The sequence below is a fragment of the Canis lupus genome, chromosome 1, assembly GCF_003254725.2.
Source record: "Canis lupus dingo isolate Sandy chromosome 1, ASM325472v2, whole genome shotgun sequence".
NCBI classification, from domain to species: domain Eukaryota; kingdom Metazoa; phylum Chordata; class Mammalia; order Carnivora; family Canidae; genus Canis; species Canis lupus.
The window spans coordinates 48,993,708-49,012,966 of NC_064243.1; the positions used below are offsets into that span (position 1 = coordinate 48,993,708).

General features: G+C 36.7%; 1 protein-coding gene and 1 pseudogene across 7 annotated transcripts in view; one reads left to right on the forward strand and one right to left on the reverse strand.

Annotated features, from left to right (window-relative positions):
* LOC112644387 (WT1 associated protein) overlaps positions 1–16,507 on the forward strand; it is a 28,204-nt gene extending 11,697 nt beyond the window's left edge. For 6 of the 7 annotated variants that reach the window (XM_025422671.3, XM_025422669.3, XM_049114119.1 and 3 more), the window contains 5 exons: positions 2,984–3,042; positions 4,446–4,573; positions 8,447–8,625; positions 13,663–13,817; positions 15,252–16,507. In XM_025422671.3, coding sequence (XP_025278456.3) covers positions 2,984–3,042; positions 4,446–4,573; positions 8,447–8,625; positions 13,663–13,817; positions 15,252–15,835 — 1,105 coding nt within the window. In that variant the 3' untranslated portion in view covers positions 15,836–16,507. Of the gene's footprint in view, positions 1–2,983; positions 3,043–4,445; positions 4,574–8,446; positions 8,626–8,844; positions 9,677–13,662; positions 13,818–15,251 lie in introns of those variants that run through there. The other variant, XM_025422674.3, reaches the window with a different exon arrangement.
* LOC112645745 (U6atac minor spliceosomal RNA) lies at positions 6,393–6,509 on the reverse strand (annotated as a pseudogene).
* Positions 16,508–19,259: the final 2,752 nt, after the last annotated feature.

The following is a 19,259-nucleotide window of genomic DNA, read 5'->3' on the forward strand; positions in this document are numbered from 1 at the left end:
GAGACATAGAGGTAGAAGCAGGCTCCCAGCAGGGAGCCTAACGTGGGACTCGATCCCAGGACCCTGGGATCACGCTCTGAGCCAGAGGCAGATGCTCAACTGCTGAGCCACCCAGGGGTCCCTGGAAGAAATTATTTACTGATAAGCAAAGTTACTCTTTTCTCATTAGCTATGACCTTGGTCAGTTCCTATAACTTTATATTCATTTTCCCATCTGCAAGTTAAAGGAGTTGAATTATTTTCAAAGGTTATTCCAAGTTCTGAATTTTTGTGGTTGTCTTATAAATGTTTTTGAAGAGCCGATCGTCAAGAATAGCATTAAGGGTATTTATTTTTTTAATATAAAATGAAATCAACACGTTTTGTGCTGTGTAACTTAAATGTGTTCTGTATTTTATTACTTTGGGTGATGAATTTTTTTATATGATAACTTAGGTACAAAGAAAGTATTTTTCAAAAAAAAATATTTTTCAGGGCAACCTTTGCCAAATCATTGAACTTTTTTTCTATAGAAATATCAAGGGACTTTTACTTGAATAACTAAGTAAATTTAACAGGCTGGAAGCAGGGGAGCAAAAAGTGTTTTATGAGATAGGCATGCACAGATGACCTGTTCCATTGTTAACTAGAGTCTGATAATTTCTCACCTTCCTTAGCTACTCATCTTGTGGACAAACTTTTTATCTTCTTCATGCAAAGGACAGTTTTTTCGTTGCGTACATCTATTTTCCTGAACATGAAATTTAAATCCTTAGTAGTCTAAAGCACTCTTGTTCTCTCCTGCTGAAGTACACCCTTGCTTGTGATAATACTGCCACTCAACTGTTGATATTCTCTTAGTACCTCTGGTTAGTATGTGTAGTCTTTTTCTTGATTTATTCATAGGGAGAAAAATCAGTAATATAATCTTAATAGAAATTCATGTCAGGGATCCCTGGGTGGCGCAGCGGTTTGGCGTCTGCCTTTGGCCCAGGGCGCGATCCTGGAGACCCGGGATCGAATCCCACATCGGGCTCCTGGTGCGTGGAGCCTGCTTCTTTCTCCCTCTGCTTGTGTCTCTGCCTCTCTCTCTCTCTCTGTGACTATCATAAAGAAAGAAAGAGAGAGAGAGAGAGAGAGAGAGAGAGAGAAAGAAAGAAAGAAAGAAAGAAAGAAGGAAAGAAAGAAAAGAAAGAGAAAGAAAGAAAGAAAGAAAGAAAGAAAGAAAGAAAGAAAGAAAGAAAGAAAGGAAGGAAGGGATTCATGTCAGCAATTTCTTATGTTGTTACTTTTAAGGTTTATATTGTTGAGGTCGGTTTAACCTCTATGGAATTATCATGTCTGACTTTTAAGTTAGTTTTTCCTCATTAATTCTCTTGGTGATTTTAAATTAAGTGCTACTTAATTTAACCATGCTGTGTGTTCTGTCATCTTGATAAAGGATGTTTCTGGTTAAACCTTTATATTTTTCTGTTCCTCTAATTTTTAAGACTTATTTGTTTTTTAGAGTGCATGCAAGCAAGAGCAAGCATTAGTAGGGAGAGAGGCAAAGGGAGAGAGAGAATCCCAAGTAGACTCCCTGCTGAGCAGAGCCTGGCACAGGGCTCGATCCCAGGACCCATGAGGTTCTGACCTGAGCTGAATCAAGAATCAGATGCGTAACTGAGCCATCCAGGCCCCCTCTAAAATTGATTGTTCTTATATAGGCTGCATAAAAGGCCTTTATTCATCCCCAAACACTGAGTGGTGAAACTCCTGTTTGTGTCCTAGGTTGTAGACACCATAAAAATAAGCACCCTTTGACTGAACAGGAGTGTTTTTGGAAAATATGGATTTGTTTAGTATGGAATTTTTTTTGTTCATTATGCAGTAATATTAATATATCTCCTAGCAAACCTGTCAAAGTTTTTGAGGTTTTATAGAAAGATTTTCTAAAATCAAAGGTCTGATTGACCTTTAACACAGGTTTGTACTGTGTGGGTCCACTTATGTGCAGATTTTGTACAGTATAGTACTTTAAATGTTTTTTTTTTGTTGTTTTCTTAATATTTCCTTTTTCTAGCTATTTCAAGAATATAGCGCATAATACATATACAAAACAGCGTTAACTAAGTGTTTATACTATCGGTAAGGCTTCCATCCAGTCAACAGTAGGCTATTGGTAATTGAGCTTTTTGGGGAGTCAAAAGTTACACATGGATTTTTGACTCTGCAGGGTTTGTCACCCCTAAATCCCTACCCTGCATTGGTCAAAGATCAACTAAATTTTGATAAGCTGTAACTGAAGAGCAGCTTAAAAACAAAGCTCTTTGGTAATCAGGATAGCAGACAGGGTAGGTTACTTTTTGTTAGTTGCTTAAACATAAGACTCAGGACCTGTTTTCAACAATAATTGCCAAGCTAGCATAGCCTATATTTTGAAGGTAGAGGAATATAACAAGGAAGAAAAGTTCCCTCATACTCCGATAGTCTGTCATTTATGCAGATTGTTTCTGCCAAGTAGGGATGTTTTAAAGAATAGTCCTGGAAAATAGTATATTCTCTTTTCCTTTTTTTTTACAGGCAAAAATAAATACTACTTTGAACTGCTGCTTTGGTTGTATGTTATTTTCCGAAAAGAGCTAAGATAAGGAACCTTCAGTTCCTTATAATTAGGCACATTTCTTACGTGAACAGCATTTCTTAGGTGAACAGCACATTTCTTAGGTGAACCTATATGACTGAAAGTAGTAAGTTTTTTATTTAGTTTAAGGCAAATGAACTGACTCAAAGGAGCATACTTGGTGTATTCTCAGCAGAGAACTTTTTTCTGTATTTTCTTTTACCTAGTTAATGTAAATTGAGAAGGAATAATGAAGTGACTAATTTTATTATTGGTTAAAAATTACGTAGTGAAATTCTTGGCATTACTTAAATTTATAAATTTATGGGTGTGATTTTCTAGTATATTTAATAAAAGGAATATCAACATGACAACTAATACATGGACTTACTTTTGTACTAGGTGGAAACAATATGAAGCATATGTCCAAGCTTTGGAGGGCAAGTACAGAGATCTTAATTGTAAGTTTGAGTTTTAGCTTCCTGAAGATTATGTGAATATCTCCTTTTAGATTTTTGTAATAGACACAAGATAATTGGTTTTTCTAAGCAATTGTAATTTTTAAGTTTTTATTTAAGTAATCTCTACATCTGATGTGGGGCTCAAATTCATGACCCCGAGATCAAGAGTTGCACACTGTCTTCCAGCTGAGCCATCCAGGTGCCCCTAAGCCATTGTAATTTTCATTCAAGCATTTTGTTAAAGAACTTTCTCAAGCACTCACTGTATTGCTGCTACGAAATAGATGAATGAACCATGATCCTTCTTCTTGAGGAATTCCTACCCAGTCACTTGGAGAAGACCCGACATATAATAGCATGGCCGTTTTAGTAGAATTACATATAAGTGTCTGAGAGTAGGGAAATTCACAATTACTTGAAACTTTCCTTGATGTGTCCCTGATTCCTTCCACAGAAGAATTGGAAGTGAAGCATGAATTACTAGTCTTAGAAAGGAGGTACATAAGAAGTAGCACCTAATAAACTTGTAAGAGCTTGAAGTGTAACAGTAGGATATAGTACAGATTTACAGGGTTTTCAAAACCTGAAAAATAATACCAACAAAGTGTATTAATTTTAAGACCATTTTAGTTTTGTCGCTTTTCATTGTTAGGAATAACATACTATTTGTTAGTATACAAAGCAATTTTGTTTTCCAGGTCCAGAAAGCTTGATACCCTGAAATTTCAATTACTATATGACTGTATAATAATTCTTAGGTATTAATATTGTGAAAGCTTCTTTTTTTTTTTTTTTTTTTTTTTTTAAGATTTCATTTATTTTAGAGAGATAGCACATGCATGCACTGCATGTGCGGGAGTTAGGGGGAGGCACAGAAGGAGATGGAGAGAATCTCAAGTAGATACTGAGCAGAGCACCATGAGGGTCTCAGTCTCATGACCCTGAGATCATGACTTGAGCCGAAACCAAGAGTCAGATATGCTCAACTGACTTAGCCACCCAGTGCCCCAATATTGTGAAAGCTTTAAGTGATAATTGTGCAGTTATTGGCATGTTTACATTGGATAGGTTAAAAATTGTATAGTCAGGACTTCGTGGATATGCTATAAGATGCAGATAATGAAGTTGCCCATGTTCTGTTGGAGGTAAATTGGACAATAATAACAATTCCATGTAGTATTAGGTAGTATTAGTACACCACTACCTTCTAAAAAGTGCACTCATGATCAAGAACAAATTTCTTTGTTAGTAAAGTAGTTAGGATAGAAACTAAAGACTTGGTGAATTTTTTTGCCCTTGTTTTTATTATCCTTAAAGGCAGTCAGAACTTTATTTTGAGTAGGTCCACTTGATCTTGCAATTATGTTTCATAATATTTCGAAAAATTTTTTTTTAATCATCAGCTAATGATGTAACTGGGTTAAGAGAGTCTGAAGAAAAACTAAAGCAACAACAACAAGAGTCTGCTCGCAGAGAAAACATCCTTGTAATGCGACTAGCAACCAAGGAGCAAGAGATGCAAGAGTGTACTGTAAGTATTTCAAATGTTTTGAGTCTTTTTGAGGAATTGGTTTTTAGTCTACACTATTAGGTCTATTAATATTTAGCTAATTTTATAAACTTAATTATAAATGAACATTTTGTTAGGGAGACAGGCTTTGAGCTATAAATACACTAAAATTTTGGTAGATCACCCCATTGTTGAATTTAAATTATTATTATTATTTTTTTTTTGGTCAAGACTTTGTTAAAAGTTTTGAGTCATTCTCTGGAATTTCCATGATATGAGAATCAGTATGTTGATCCCATTATTTTTTTTGATACCTGAGGGCATGAGGAGCATTTGCTTCTAACTAATAAGCAAACTCTGTCCTCTGCTCTCCTTACCTCTCTGTGTATAAAACTTCTTTGTTAGTATCAGCAATCTCTTCCATATCTGCTTTTAATGTTACAGCTTTCATTTGTAGTATTTGCCATGTCTGAAATCCAGTGGCATGTTTGATCATTTACCTCTAGTTGAATTTAGATTCAGTTACATGCTGTCTTCAATAGTCATAGCCATTCCATCTTAGTGTTTTGTATATATGTTATGTGAAGTAGAGGTAGTTCGGTTTGTGTTGTTCTAATTTGGAAAAATCTGAACTTAAACATTTTTTTTTTAAATATAAAGTAATCTCTATATCCAACATGGGGTTCAAATTCACAATCCCAATGTGTGTGTGTGTGTGTGTGTGTGTGTGTGTGTATATATATATTTTTTTTAAGATTTTATTTATCCATTTATGAGAGGCACACACAGAGAGAGGCAGAGACACAGGCAGAGGGAGAAGCAGGCTCCATGCAGAGAGCCCGATGTGGGACTTGATCCTGGGACTCCAGGATCATGCCCTGGGCCAAAGGCGGACGCCAAACCGCTGAGCCACCCAGGAATCCCTATATATTTTTTTTCTTAAAGATTTTATTTATTTGTTCATGAGACACAGAGAGAGGTCAGAGACACAGGCAGAGGGAGAAACAGGCTCCATGCAGGGAGCCCGACATGGTACTCGATCCCGGGGCTCCAGGATCACGCCCTGGGCCAAAGGCAGGCGCTAAACCGCTGAGCCACCCAGGGATCCCTAACAACCCTGATATTGAATTGCTTGCTCTTCTCATTGAGCCAGCCAGATGCCCTGAAAATCTGAAATCTTCTTGAATTCTTTTGTGTAATCTCCATTGATTTGATAACATTGTTTATTAAATCTAATGTAGAAGGCAATATTCTGGTCATTGGAGACTCTTCTATCGGGTGCAGTCCTATTCCTAATTGTTTTCTCACCAAAACATTTTTAAGGCTCAATCACAGTACTGTTATTTCTTAAAATTTCTTTTCTTAATAATCCCACACCTTCTCTTTCTGTAATTTCAACTCTTGACCACCCCAGCCTTTGGTTATTTTATTTGGACACATGGTTCCAAGAAGTCTTTCCAGTAGTTTGAATATAATTTTCTTTTAATTATAACACCCACCCCATCCCTTCAGAAAATTTTTCTCCTTAGATTTTCATATTTAATGGAGTGGGCACTATGTCTCTAAAGTACCCATTCTCAAAACTCTTTAATTCTTTTTTCCTTTTTCTGATATTAAGGATTCTAGATTGTACCTAGTTTTAGGTTTGTACTTAAATGGCACTCTGTAAGATGTTTGTCACATGCAAAGGATGACTCTTATCTTCAAAGTGCTGTTAGTAGAGTGTGAATGGACGGTGCCAACAGTAATATCTTACTATACCATTATGTCTTGAATTTTTTCTTCGTGCGTCCTACCATTGCCATTGCTATCCTATTTCATGTACTTTTTTTTTTTTTTTTTTAAACAGTGCTTAGAAGCCATGCGGTAGGTGGCAGTGCCATAACCGTATGTCTGTCATCAGGACTTGAGGGCCTCTTCCATCCTTGATGAGGGGAGCGCTCCTTTCATATAACACATAATTGTACTTTTTACACTTACCTGGACAATATATATATACTGTTGACTCATTTCTATTTTATATATACACTGGTAGTTTTGATCCATATCATGCCTGATCAGAGACTTTGGTGTGATGCTTTATCACCCTTTTGTCTTTGTGTCCCAGGTTTCAAAGGCTGTTTCAACTAAAACCTAGCCACTTCCAGTCATATTTTTTTTTCAAAGATTTTATTTATTTGATAGAGAAAGAGCATACACAGAGGGAGAAAGAGAAGCAGACTTCTCTGCTGACCAAGGAGCCTGACCCTGGGCTCCATCCCAGGACCCTAGGATCATGACCTGAACCGAAGGCAGATGCTTAACCAACTGAGCCACCCAGGCACCCCTCCAGTCTTTTTCTTTTTCTTTTTTTTTTTTTTCTTTTTTTGCAGCTTTCCCCTGCATAGGTCAGCTGAACAACTCATTTTCAGTTACAGAGTAAGGTTTTGCAGAAAGTGCAGCAAGAGCAACAATACAAAGAAAGTGCAAGATTATATGTGCAGATGAGAGCAGTTTACTTTGTAAACCTAAATAGTAACTATGTCGCTGTTGGAAAGGCATGTTTTCTTTAGGGATCACAGGATGTGGTATATACTATATGACATGCTTTATCCTTGTTCAGTTATTCTAGCAACTGGTCTTATATTGAATAAACAGTTATACTTTTTTGTTTAAAATGAATTACTTTAAAAAATCTCCTTAAACTAAATAAATTACTTCTGTTTGCTCGGTGAAATAGTAAATGTATTGTCAATCCAGATATTTACATTTTTTACTAAATTTATGATACAAATGAGCAGTTGGTTGTTAACTTTAGTCCTATTTAAGCTGTAGTGTGCAGCAGGATTTTGAATCAAATCTACTTTGGGTGTGAAGAAAGTAATGCATTTAATTCTAATAAACTGTATTTCATATTTTAGAAATGTATTTTTAGTGTGCTAGTAAATAGTACAACTGAAGTCGAAATTGAAGGTTTCATATGTAAGTAGAGGGGTTCTGGTGTGGTGGAAAAAGCCCTAGACTGGGAGTCAGGAGGCTTATTAAGAGCTAGATTCTAGTGTCAGTTTTGGCAGTGAGCCAACTGTATCTTTGGATAGTTAGCTTATTTAATTTCAAAAATAAGGAGTTTGGATGTGGTCAGTCACCTTCTACCTATACAATTTTGTCATTCAAATCTACTCAAGGTAGAAATATATTTTTTGGCTTAAGGTGCTATTTATGAAGCTGTAATGCCAACTCATGTAAATATAAGCACTATATATTTTTAAATTTGGAAATACAGATAAGTAATTTAAGTTATAATCTTGTACTTGGTTTATTTTTAGTAGACTTATATAGAGAATAATTTCCATAGATACAAATTGGAAAGTGTGAACCACTGTACTTTTTTTTTTTAAGATTTATTTATTTGAAAAAAAAGATTTATTTATTTGAGAGAGCGTGAGTACACAGTGGGGTGGGGCAGAGGAAGAGAGAAACTTCCCGTGGGCTCATTTTATGACCCTGAGATCATTCTTAGCCGAAACCAAGAGTCAGATGCTTAACCAACTGCGCCACCCAGGTTCCCCTCACTATACTCTTATGTAATATTTGACACATGGCTTTTTTCTAGTGGGTGTCAAAATTCTTAGTAAATATAGCACTGATTTTTTTTTTTTTTTTTAAGTATCATTTTGGTTGCAAAGTAGGATGTAGCCTTTTTAAGGATTCCAGATATGGAAATGCAATCAAAGCTTTAATTCCTACATGGATTACCTTAAATAGTTGTTTATAATTTGTACTTTTTCTAGAGGATGTTAAGGTCAAAGGGGGAAGGACAAGTTGATAAATTCTATGAACAAAAGGGACTTTATCCCATATTCCTATGACTGTTTTCTTCGATTTGGTAGTAATTGTTTGTTTTGCTTTGTACAGACTCAAATCCAGTACCTCAAGCAAGTCCAGCAGCCTAGCGTTGCCCAACTGAGATCAACAATGGTAGACCCAGCGATCAACTTGTTTTTCCTAAAAATGAAAGGTGAACTGGAACAGACTAAAGACAAACTGGAACAAGCCCAAAATGAACTGAGTGCCTGGAAGTTTACGCCTGATAGGTAAACAAATCATACTCCCCAGTCAAGACTTCCCTGACAGTCCCACTACGAGAAAGCTGTGGTGGGACAGCCAAGTACTCGTTTCCACACCAAGACTCAGACTTTTTGAGCCAAAAAAAGCCACATTCTTATACTATCCAGCTTGTAATGGTTAATGTAAAACTTACCAGATGAACCTTGTGTTTCAGCTTTTTTTTCTTCCCCCTCCCCTTGCTTCAGAGGCCTGATGGCGTCGGACTATTCCGAAGAAGTGGCCACCTCCGAAAAATTCCCCTTCTAGAACATGTAGACACTTGAGAAATGTTTCTGTTTGAAGAAAATAGAGGGAGAAACAGAAGTCTTAAGTCTGTGGCACACTGTGTCTTCAGACAGTTTGGAGGAATGAAAACCTAGAGATTTAAAATCATGAATTGAACATGTAAAATTCCAGTAAAATGTAAAAATGGAATATGCATCGCTCTTAACCTTGAGCATAGTGACTTAGAGACACTGTATCTCAGGTTTGCCAATAAGACTGTGGACTTCGTGATTGTTGTTGAACTTCTGGGTCAAAACTCAAATGAGGTGAATTTTGCCTTTAAAGAGTTTATTTGCTAAGAACCAATTTAATAGTCACGAGAGAATCAAATAATAGATGTCAGTACAAGTAGTTCATATATTTAACCATTTAGTTTGGGGCTCTATATTACTTGATTGAGCCTTAAATCAATGTGGTTTTAATCAATGGTTTGTTCTTTGAATGGTTGCTAATGCTGTAGATAATCTTACTGAGGACTGTACAAACAAACATAAAGGTGTGGTATCAAACTTCAGGTTGAAACTGTTTGAAGCATTATAAACATTCATTTCACTACTAGATTGTATAAGGATATTGGCTGTGATGAGACTCACTGCGTTAATTTTTTCAGTAGTGAAATTAAATCCCCATTCCATTCAACAGGCACATGTTGAAAGAGCATTGTCGTTGGTGTTAATGGGGGAATGTGTTTCCTTCATTGTATTTGGGCCTTTTGTATTGCACTCTTGATATTAAATTAAATGTGCCTTGAAATAGTTGTTTTTTTTTTTTTAAGTTCAAGGAATATTATGATGATTTTGTTGTACTTTTAACATTTTGATTTTGGGGGGCTGTGGAGAGCAGATTGATTTTGGAAAAATTGTTGCTGTGCTCTTCAAAGTGAAGGAAAAGGCTCTGTGTCTCATTTTTAAAGACCTACGTTTTTCCAGCTGGTATCATAAAAGACAAGGAGGTTTGACACTTGTTACTTTTTGACACCTTGTCCCAGGATATTGCAGTAGAAATTAATGTGGGACAGCTTCACAGGGTGCCTGCCAGAAGATTGGGGAAATAATGTATTGAACTGTGGGCTGGCCTAAGTGAGACATTCTGTGAATTGGAAAAAAAAAAAAAGTATAGTGATCATTTCTAGCAAATTCATTTGATCATTTAGATAAATGAGGCATTATTTTCTTCATGCTTCCATCCAATCCTGGAGGTGAATTTTTTTCGTCAGATCATTCTATAAGTCACCAATGCGAATTTTCACTTGGTGATAATGGAGTCTAAGATGAGTGGAAGATATATGTTCCAGATTGTCCCAACGTTTAAGTGCAGTTTTAACAAGGGTGACTTAAGTTCTCTTAACCATTCAAATCAATTGTAAGTATCTTATGTTTGTGCTTTAGGGAACTGATTGTGGGGCAGAGGGTGGGTTGAAGAAGTGGTTTGTGTGACTTTACAGCAAGAGATCCGCTTCTAAAATTCTCACTATTTGTGGGGTTGGAGGGTAAGTAACCAAATCTGTTTGAAATTAGCTTATTGTGCCACATTAAGGCATTTGTATATATTTCATGCCATTTAAGATCACAGTAGAAATGGCCTCCGTATTTTTAGTAGGTCGAGAAATAATTCATAAAATGTATTATTAACATGTACGCAAATTTATTAGCCAGCATCTTTCTTTGCTGCTTAGTTTAAGAGTCACTGTGAGGTCTGTGGGTTTTTTCTTCCTTCTGTTAAAAAAGTTTTTTAATAAGATAATACATATTCCTGTATAACATTGGAACAACACAAAGAAAGGTGGAGACAAAAAGTGAGAGTCACTCCTGGATGTGACCCTGCCCTTCTCCATCCCTCTTCCCCATTCTGTTATCCAAGAGCAGTAACCACTGTTAAATTTCTTGGGTATCATCAAGATAATTTCTATGCATATACAATCATTATATATATGTATATTACACATATATATATATCAATTTTAAACAAATGTGAATGTACATAACATAGATGATTGCAGCTTGGCATCTGTTCTCTCTCATACACACACACACTTACCCTTTGCACATTTTTTTCATTTTTAAAGTACATTTAGATTATTTCATTTTTTATTGGTTACGTAATATTTTCATTGTATAAATAAATCATTAATTTATTTTAATCACCTGTAAATGGATTTTTGTTCTGTAAATAATAGGCTATGAATGGTACTATAAATACATCATTAACCTGAAACAGTGCTCGATCAGTACTGTGTTTGGAATAATTCAAATAGAATGGGTTGTGGGCCCCTTTCCATTTTCCTATTCTAATTTTGAAAGAGAAAGATTGTCTGAATTATCTTCTCTGCTTAGTTAAAATATTCCACACATGTAACAGTGCATATATTTTAGAATATTTAAGAAAGATCTATTTTAGTTATTTTGACAGTTAATGTTTTGCATTTAATCTTTGAGGTAATTGTGTGTACACCTCTCAGATATCCTGGCCCCCTTCCTCTCGTGATCATGAAGCAATGTATAGCATGTGTTCTTTTTTATAAATCTTTCTCTCAAAATGTTTTCTTTCATATTTTCTTTGGAATTATTTGATTTTAGGAATGGGCTGGGGGGAATTGTAATTAAAATTATTCCAAAGACAGTTACTTGTAATTGAACTCTTAATCATTTTGGGGGATGCAATGAACACATAAATTTTACATGATATGGTAAAATGACAAAATGTTTAAAGAACAGGTTTAAGACTTGTTTCAATAATCACTAATTTTAGAAGTGATAGGATTATCTTAGAGCAGGCTTTTATAAAAACGTATGACTACAAATGAAACATTTTTTGTATTGATACTTCATATGAAATTAAGTTAGGTCACAAATTAATGTATTGGTTTTACAGTATTTTTTTCTAACCTCTACTAAATTCACTTAGGAGGATTTTCAGGTTAGTTGGAAAACACTGATGCTGTAGACTTTGAAAGAAAACAGAATTGTGGGAGCATGGGCAATAAAGCGGGAGGAGTGCCACTCCCTGACAGTGGTACCTATCTCTTAACTTCTCATTGGATTTCTAAACTCCCATTCATTGGAGGCCAGAAGCTGAGGGTGCTAATGGAAAATGACAGGTGGGAAAGGGGTATCTGGAGCTATGGTAGCAATAAACAAGAACACCAGCTAATAAAGTTGCCATATAGAGAATAAAACCCTTAAGTGTTTTTACCTGAGACTGCTTTGAGCAGCAGTAACCCAGGTCTTACTTTGTGCCACAGATAAATTTAAATTACAAACTTGTTTGAGTTACATTAGGGTAGAATATGTACTATGGGTAAAACAAAAAACAAAAACAACAGCACTGAGTCAAGGAATGAGAATCATTTATAAAATGCTCTCCTTTTAAGACTGAAGGCTTACAATAGGTTCAGATGCATTCTGAAGTAATACATCAGGCAAGTGAAAGCCCCAATAAATGGAGGAAAGAACAGAAAGTGTCAGCAAAAAATTTTTTTGACTGGTTAGATCTTTCTGAATGTTAACACCATCATGAGGATATCAGACTGTCCCTGGTGGAGTGTGCAACTCGATCTTGGGGTCGTGAGTTCAAGGACCACTTTGGATATAGAACCTACTTAAATACACTTTAAAAAAATACCAGGCTGTCCCTATTCAAGTATCAGGTAACCTCACAATTATGTGCTTAAATCAGATCCCTTTAAAAGTGATCATTTCTCTTATTACTTATTGAGGCTAAAGAAGTTGTTTTATTGAGAACTGTTGTTAAGACTGATTACATTTTTGCACTTGCTGTGTATGTGTGTGTACACACTTTAGAAGATTGCACTAATACTTGGTAACTAATTTGTGGAAAGTTTGGTGCTCCCAATATCTGCTCCCGTGCAGATACTTAAATATTTGCATTATTTGTAATAACCCAAATCTCACTTTTCTAAAGATAATCTTTTGTAACATGAATAAAATCTTAACCACGTATTGATATTAAATTTTTAAAAACTTGTTACCATTACGACAGCTTAAAGCTTAAAAAAGTTAAATTAGGGACTTAACTAAAAAAAAAGTTAAATTAGAGCTTAGTGGATAGAAATAGTCTAAAGGCTCTTTTTTAAAAGGCTCTTTAGGGATGCCTGGCTGGCTCAGTCAGTAGAGCATGCCACTCTTGATCTTAGTTAGGGTTATGAGTTCAAACCCCATGTTGAATGTATAGATTGCTTAAAAAAAAAAATCTATTAAAAGTTTCTAAAAACAATTACTGAGTATATGCCTCACTGCAATAAACATCCTTCTGAGAACTGCCTATGAATAGGCACTCTTATAAAATGCTGCTTTAGCAAAAATAAATATATTCTATGTTATCACATTTACCTTTTTAAGAACTTTTCTGTTCCATGAAACTGAGTACCTTAGTGTTTTATTAATACTGGTATATATGAGGCTTGCCTTAATTAACTGGCTTGTTTCCATTTCAAATAATAATTAGGGGTGAAAATAGAGATCAGAATCCTTATTAGTGTAATAGAAAATGTGGCCATTTGGGTACTTTTTGTTTAGGGTTTATTTTTGCTGCTGTATTGGCAAAATACTGAAATGCAGAAGATGGACGTGTTCCAGGACAGAAGATGGTAATTATAGGGGAGGCATCTGCCGTGACAGTTATATTCTGTACGTGTTACATCTATTGCTGTAATAATTGCAAGCAAACAAGGTTATAGACACTTGTCTTCATTTTGTGATGGATGGCTCTTTCCTTTGCAGCCAAACAGGCAAAAAGTTAATGGCGAAGTGTCGAATGCTTATCCAGGAGAATCAAGAGCTTGGAAGGCAGCTGTCCCAGGGACGTATTGCACAACTTGAAGCAGAGTTGGCTTTACAGAAGAAATATAGTGAGGAGCTTAAAAGCAGTCAGGATGGTAAGGGGTTTTTTGAAAAGTTTGATTAACTTTGCACTGGCTTTTAAAAAGTTGCCAGGCATGAATATTACAGATTAGATTCTGTATGTACTAATTTGTGCTGATGATTCTATAAAATTATTAATGGAACATTTCTAGTTGAGTCAGCAAAGCCATTTTAGTGCCCCCCCTCACCCCCCCCCCCGCGACTTTCTTGTTTATTGTGCAAATTTCATAAGTTTTTGGATTTTTGGGGGAGGTGCAATTTGGTGAAAGAAGGCACTGCATACATATACACATTTATATTCAATATTTAAAAGGGATTATCTCCATTTAATCACTTTCCAAGTGTAAATCTTGGCAGTATTTGGCTATTTCTTGTGGTCTAGAAATCAGAATTGATTGTACCTGTTAAGGTCCTATTGAGTGAATAAGATGTGATATTTATTTATTTATTATTTAAGATTTTATTTATTTATTCATGGAAGACACAGAGAGAGAAGCAGAGACACAGGCAGAGAGAGAAGCAGGCTCCATGCAGGGAACCCGACGTGGGCCTTGATCCCGGGTCTCCAGGATCACATCCTGGGCTGAAGGCAGCTCTAAACCGCTGAGCCACCAGGGCTGCCTCAAGATGTGATATTTAAATTTGTTCAAGATAAACTGAATTTAATTGTCAGCTGCTTCCTCCGCCCACCCCACCCGCCTTTTCTTGGGCAAGTGTAACTGAATTTGAGGAAGATGATTAGTAACTAAAATACCTGAACTCTGGAAATTAAATTGAAAATGAATATATTTGACAATTGTAAAGATCGGTTAGAATACCTTTTAAAGTACCTTTTCAAAGTGATAGTTGTTAGCTCTTACTATATGTAAACATAGTGACTAGGAGATTTTTGTATAGTAATGAAGGACTTTCCTTTCCCAAGCTTTTTTAGGAGTAAGTGGATATGTGAATTTTATCAATTTTCAAGAGTTATTTTTTCTGATTTTTGCTTTTGTTCTAGCATAGGCCTCTTCGGAGCATTAGAGGACCCACTGCTCCCTAGGGCTAAACTTGCTGTGGAGCTGAGATAGACAGTAGCTAGGGGGGTAAGGAGGAAGGGGACTGGCCATGTGGGCCCACAGGTAAACAGATGTGGAGTTGGATTTGGGATATAATCAGTTGTATAATATGGCTAGATTTGAATCAGTTTTAACTTGTTTGCTTTATAAAACTATTTTAAGCATGTCTCCCCCCTCCCCCAAAAAAAGAGAACCAAACTCATTCTTAAATGGCTATTTTTAAATTTGAAGGAAAATTTTAAGATATATATATATTTTTTTAGAATTGTGTTCACGTAAACATTTATTGACTATCTGACTTTGTGATAGGCATTAATAAAGTCTGTTATAAATCTTTTAAAAATAAATGTTATAAGAATATTAAAGTAGGTTTGACTCTCCTTTGCACAGAACTGAATGACTTCATCATTCAACTTGACGAAGAAGTAGAGGGTATGCAGAGCACCATTCTAGTTCTTCAGCAACAACTGAAAGAGACGCGCCAGCAGTTGGCTCAGTACCAACAGCAGCAGTCTCAAGCTCCAGCCCCAAGTACCAGCAGGACTACATCTTCTGAGCCTGTAGGACAGGCGGAGGCCACAGGTAAAGACTGCAGTCGGCTGGCCAACGGACCAAGTAATGGCAGTTCCTCCCGGCAGAGGACGTCTGGGTCTGGATTTCACAGGGAGGGGGACACAGCCGAAGATGACTTTCCTTCTTCTCCAGGGAATGGTAATAAGGCCTCCAACAGCTCAGAGGAGAGAACTGGCAGAGGAGGTAGTAGTTACGTAAATCAACTCAGTGCGGGGTATGAAAGTGTAGACTCTCCCACGGGCAGTGAAAACTCTCTCACACACCACTCAAATGACACAGACTCCAATCATGACCCTCAAGAGGAGAAAACAGTGAGTGGGAAAGGTAACCGAACTGCGGGTTCCCGCCACGTTCAGAATGGCTTGGACTCAAATGTAAATGTACAGGGTTCAGTTTTGTAATATTTTTTCCAGCAAATTTTTATACAGTGTCATTTAATTTGGGAGAGGATACTGTCCAGAAAATTAACGCATACTTTTGTCACAATTTGCCTTTTTTTGTGGGTGTGGTTTTTTTCTTTCCCTTTTTCTCCCCCCTCTCTTTCTTTGCTTCAATACCTCTGCCACTTTGGAAATTGTAACAGTTAATTACCTTGAATGTTGCTAACAGGACATTTTGTGTAGGGTCAAGTTATTTTTATATGAGTTAATGTGAAGTTGTAAATGGAAATCTTTCCTTAAAGTATAACACAATGATGTCTGTATAAATCTGTGTCTATCCTAGAACCTGTGCTGTGTAAGGGCATTCTTACTCATGCTGTTATTATACTTATGCACCATTCAGACTTGTTAGAGTAGATGTGGGTTTATGACTGCCAAGTTTGCCCAGTACAGTAGTTTTATCACTAAAAGTTGGACTTGCTGATGGAGTCCTATAGTAGTTTCAGTGTTAGATACAGTTTTTTCCACCATACATCCGTGCATTTTCTCTTTAGGTGACTGAATGTTTAAGAAATTTGTGTGCATAGTTACTCAGTTTTTATGAACTGTTGTATCCTGTTAATGCATATTGCTCTGTGACTCCAGTATATCTTACCTGTACTGACCAAACCTAAATAAAGATTTTTATTGTAACCGCTTGCATTAGTTTTTTTTATTTGTATCTCTGTGTTTAGCATGTCATTTATTTTTATTGAATTGATGAATTTTTACTCATCATCCTTCAGCATACCACAGTGGTGAAGCTTAAGTTCATGCATCAATCTTGATTGTGCACTTAGTTTTTTAGAAATGTATGCTTTGGGGTGTCAGGTCAGCTCGGTTGGTGGAGCGTGCAACTGTTGATCACAGAGTTGTGTGTTACAGCCCCACACTGGATGTAGAGATTAAAAAAATCTCTAAAAACTGTTTTGCAAGATCAACATGGAATTTAGGACTATAAATTTTTTTTCTGATTTGTAAAAAATCATAAAATATTCAAATATTCAGAAAAGAAGAAAATATGTAAGTATTTGTCAGGTTTTAGTTGAAAAGTACAGTTTGTTTTTGTGAAATGATTTCACGTAATAGGGATATCTGTATAGTCAGTGATGTTCATTTTAAAACATCGGCTACATTCAGGTCACAATCTCAGGGTGGGTGAGATCAAGCCCTACGTCGGGTTCCGTGCTCAGTGCACAGTCTGCTTAGAGTTTGTCTCTCCCTCCGGTCCTCTACCCCCCTTCCACCCCCCATTTTCGCTTGCTCTCTCTAAAATAAATCTTTAAAATAAATAATAAACATTGGCCACTGCTATTGATTTATATTAATAACATGCCTGCTGATGTTACATGGTTAAGGCTTAATGGGGTGTTAGAGTGAAGGGGAGTATGTTTTTAAGATTCAAAAGCTTGCTTTGTTGTCTTATTTTAAACATTAAGTATCAGTGTATGGTATGGAATGGTTTTAGAATTCGTAGCTTTTCATATGTGTGGTTGGGATGAAATGTTATTTCTGCTGAAAGCAAAATATTTTTTGGTTTTAGGTATTCCATCATAATCAAGGAACCTCAGAAGTGGAATTAACGACACTTGAAACAGGTACACTTATTTGAAAATAGCTCCTGGCATACAGGTGTTATATCTTGTCTTCATTGCTTTGTTTAGTCTCTTGTAGTCTCAAGTAAATAGATCCTACACAATTTTAAATACATTTACTTAGTATAATTTACATTTTGTTGTATATTACAATACTAAATATTCTGTTTATGAAGTACTTTTGACACTAGTTTTTCTTATGTCCTTTTTTAACTTGGCCCCATTTTAACAAAAATGGAATTTCTCTTTTGATCTGTAATCTTTGGTGTACAATAGGAAATTAACTTTTCAACTAGTGATAGAATTTCATGACTAAATTTAATATAGACCTGTGGTACATCATTACCGATTTTCAAGTTTCTGGTGGATCTGTGTTAGTTGATGAGTAACTAGGGCAGAGAGAACTTTGGTTTGTGCAAAGTCTATATTCTTCCTTTTTGGAACTGGAAACTTTTTGTTGGTACGTCTAAGATAAGAGAGGTTGTAAGTCATAATCCAGGATGAGCAAGTGGCTTCTGGAGCTAATGGATCTGAATTCTGGCTTTACTGCTTACCTGTTTCATGGCTTGGGCAAACTGCTTTCTCCCTCTGTGGCTCCATTTTCCCCTGTAAAAAGTGTGTTCCCTTTAAGTGGAACAAGTAGGAGTGCTGAAGATTTTTTTTTTAATATTTTATTTATTCATGAGAGAGAGAGAGAGAGAGACATAGGTAGAGGGAGAAGCAGGCTCCACACAGGGAGCCCGATGTGGGACCGGACCCAGGGACTCCGGGATCATGCCCTGGGCCAAAGGCAGGCGCTAAACTGCTGAGCCACCCAGATGTCCCAGTGCTGAAGATTCTTTATAGATGACTCCTGAGAACAGAATCCTGCCATTTGGCAGAAACTTGAGTACTGCCAAAAAAGGTTAATTGTAAGGGCAGTCAACTTGAGTAAAACCCCAAAAGTAAGATAATTGTGATGTCTCTCCTTTAGCATCATTCCAGGGAGATTTGTACTATGAGGATAGTAGGAAATGCCTTAATATTTTTGATGTCTGTTGAGTACTTAACTGACCGATGTGTTTGTTAATTCATGAGAGACACAGAGAGACAGAGGCAGGGGCGGAAGCAAGCTCCCTGTGGGGAGCCCGATGCGGGACTGGATCCCGGGACCCCGGGATCACAACCTGAGCCAAAGGCAGATGCTCAGCCCTTGAGCCACCCAGGCGTCCCAACACATTTTATATATATGTTTTTACTCTCACCTCCATGAGAAGAGGCACTTGTTGACCATTTTACAGAACAAAGGAATTTAAAAGGCTTAAGTGATCACCCAGAGGTTGATAAGTGTTGCGTCTGCCCTCTAGGGTGCTGTCATCAAAGCTTCCTGGACATAACCCCCCTCAGACCTGGCAGCAGAAGCGTGTCTGATTCCAAGAACCCAGGCTTGGCGCTGTGTCCTCTTGACTCATCCTCTGGAGTAGGAGGAAGAACTGTGCTGGAGCTGAGCGTGACATCTCAGAAGCAGTCCGAATGGTTGCTGTGCCAAATATGTAGGAGCTAGAGACAACCAAATGAACCAACAATGCAGTGATGGGGTAAAATATAAATTATAAAGATTCTGAATATACATTGAAGATGCTGGTTAAAGTAAGAGGGTTAAGAATAGTCTGAGAAGTGGTTAGTTTGACTTTTGAAGGCAATACCAGTCTGTGAACAAGAGGATTGAGAACATTTCATGAAGGTCTGGCATTATTGGAGGGGGGTTTGCCCGTTGCCATCTCTTCACATAAGGTTCAATGGATGCAGCTGCTGGGAAGGTTGTAAGGAGA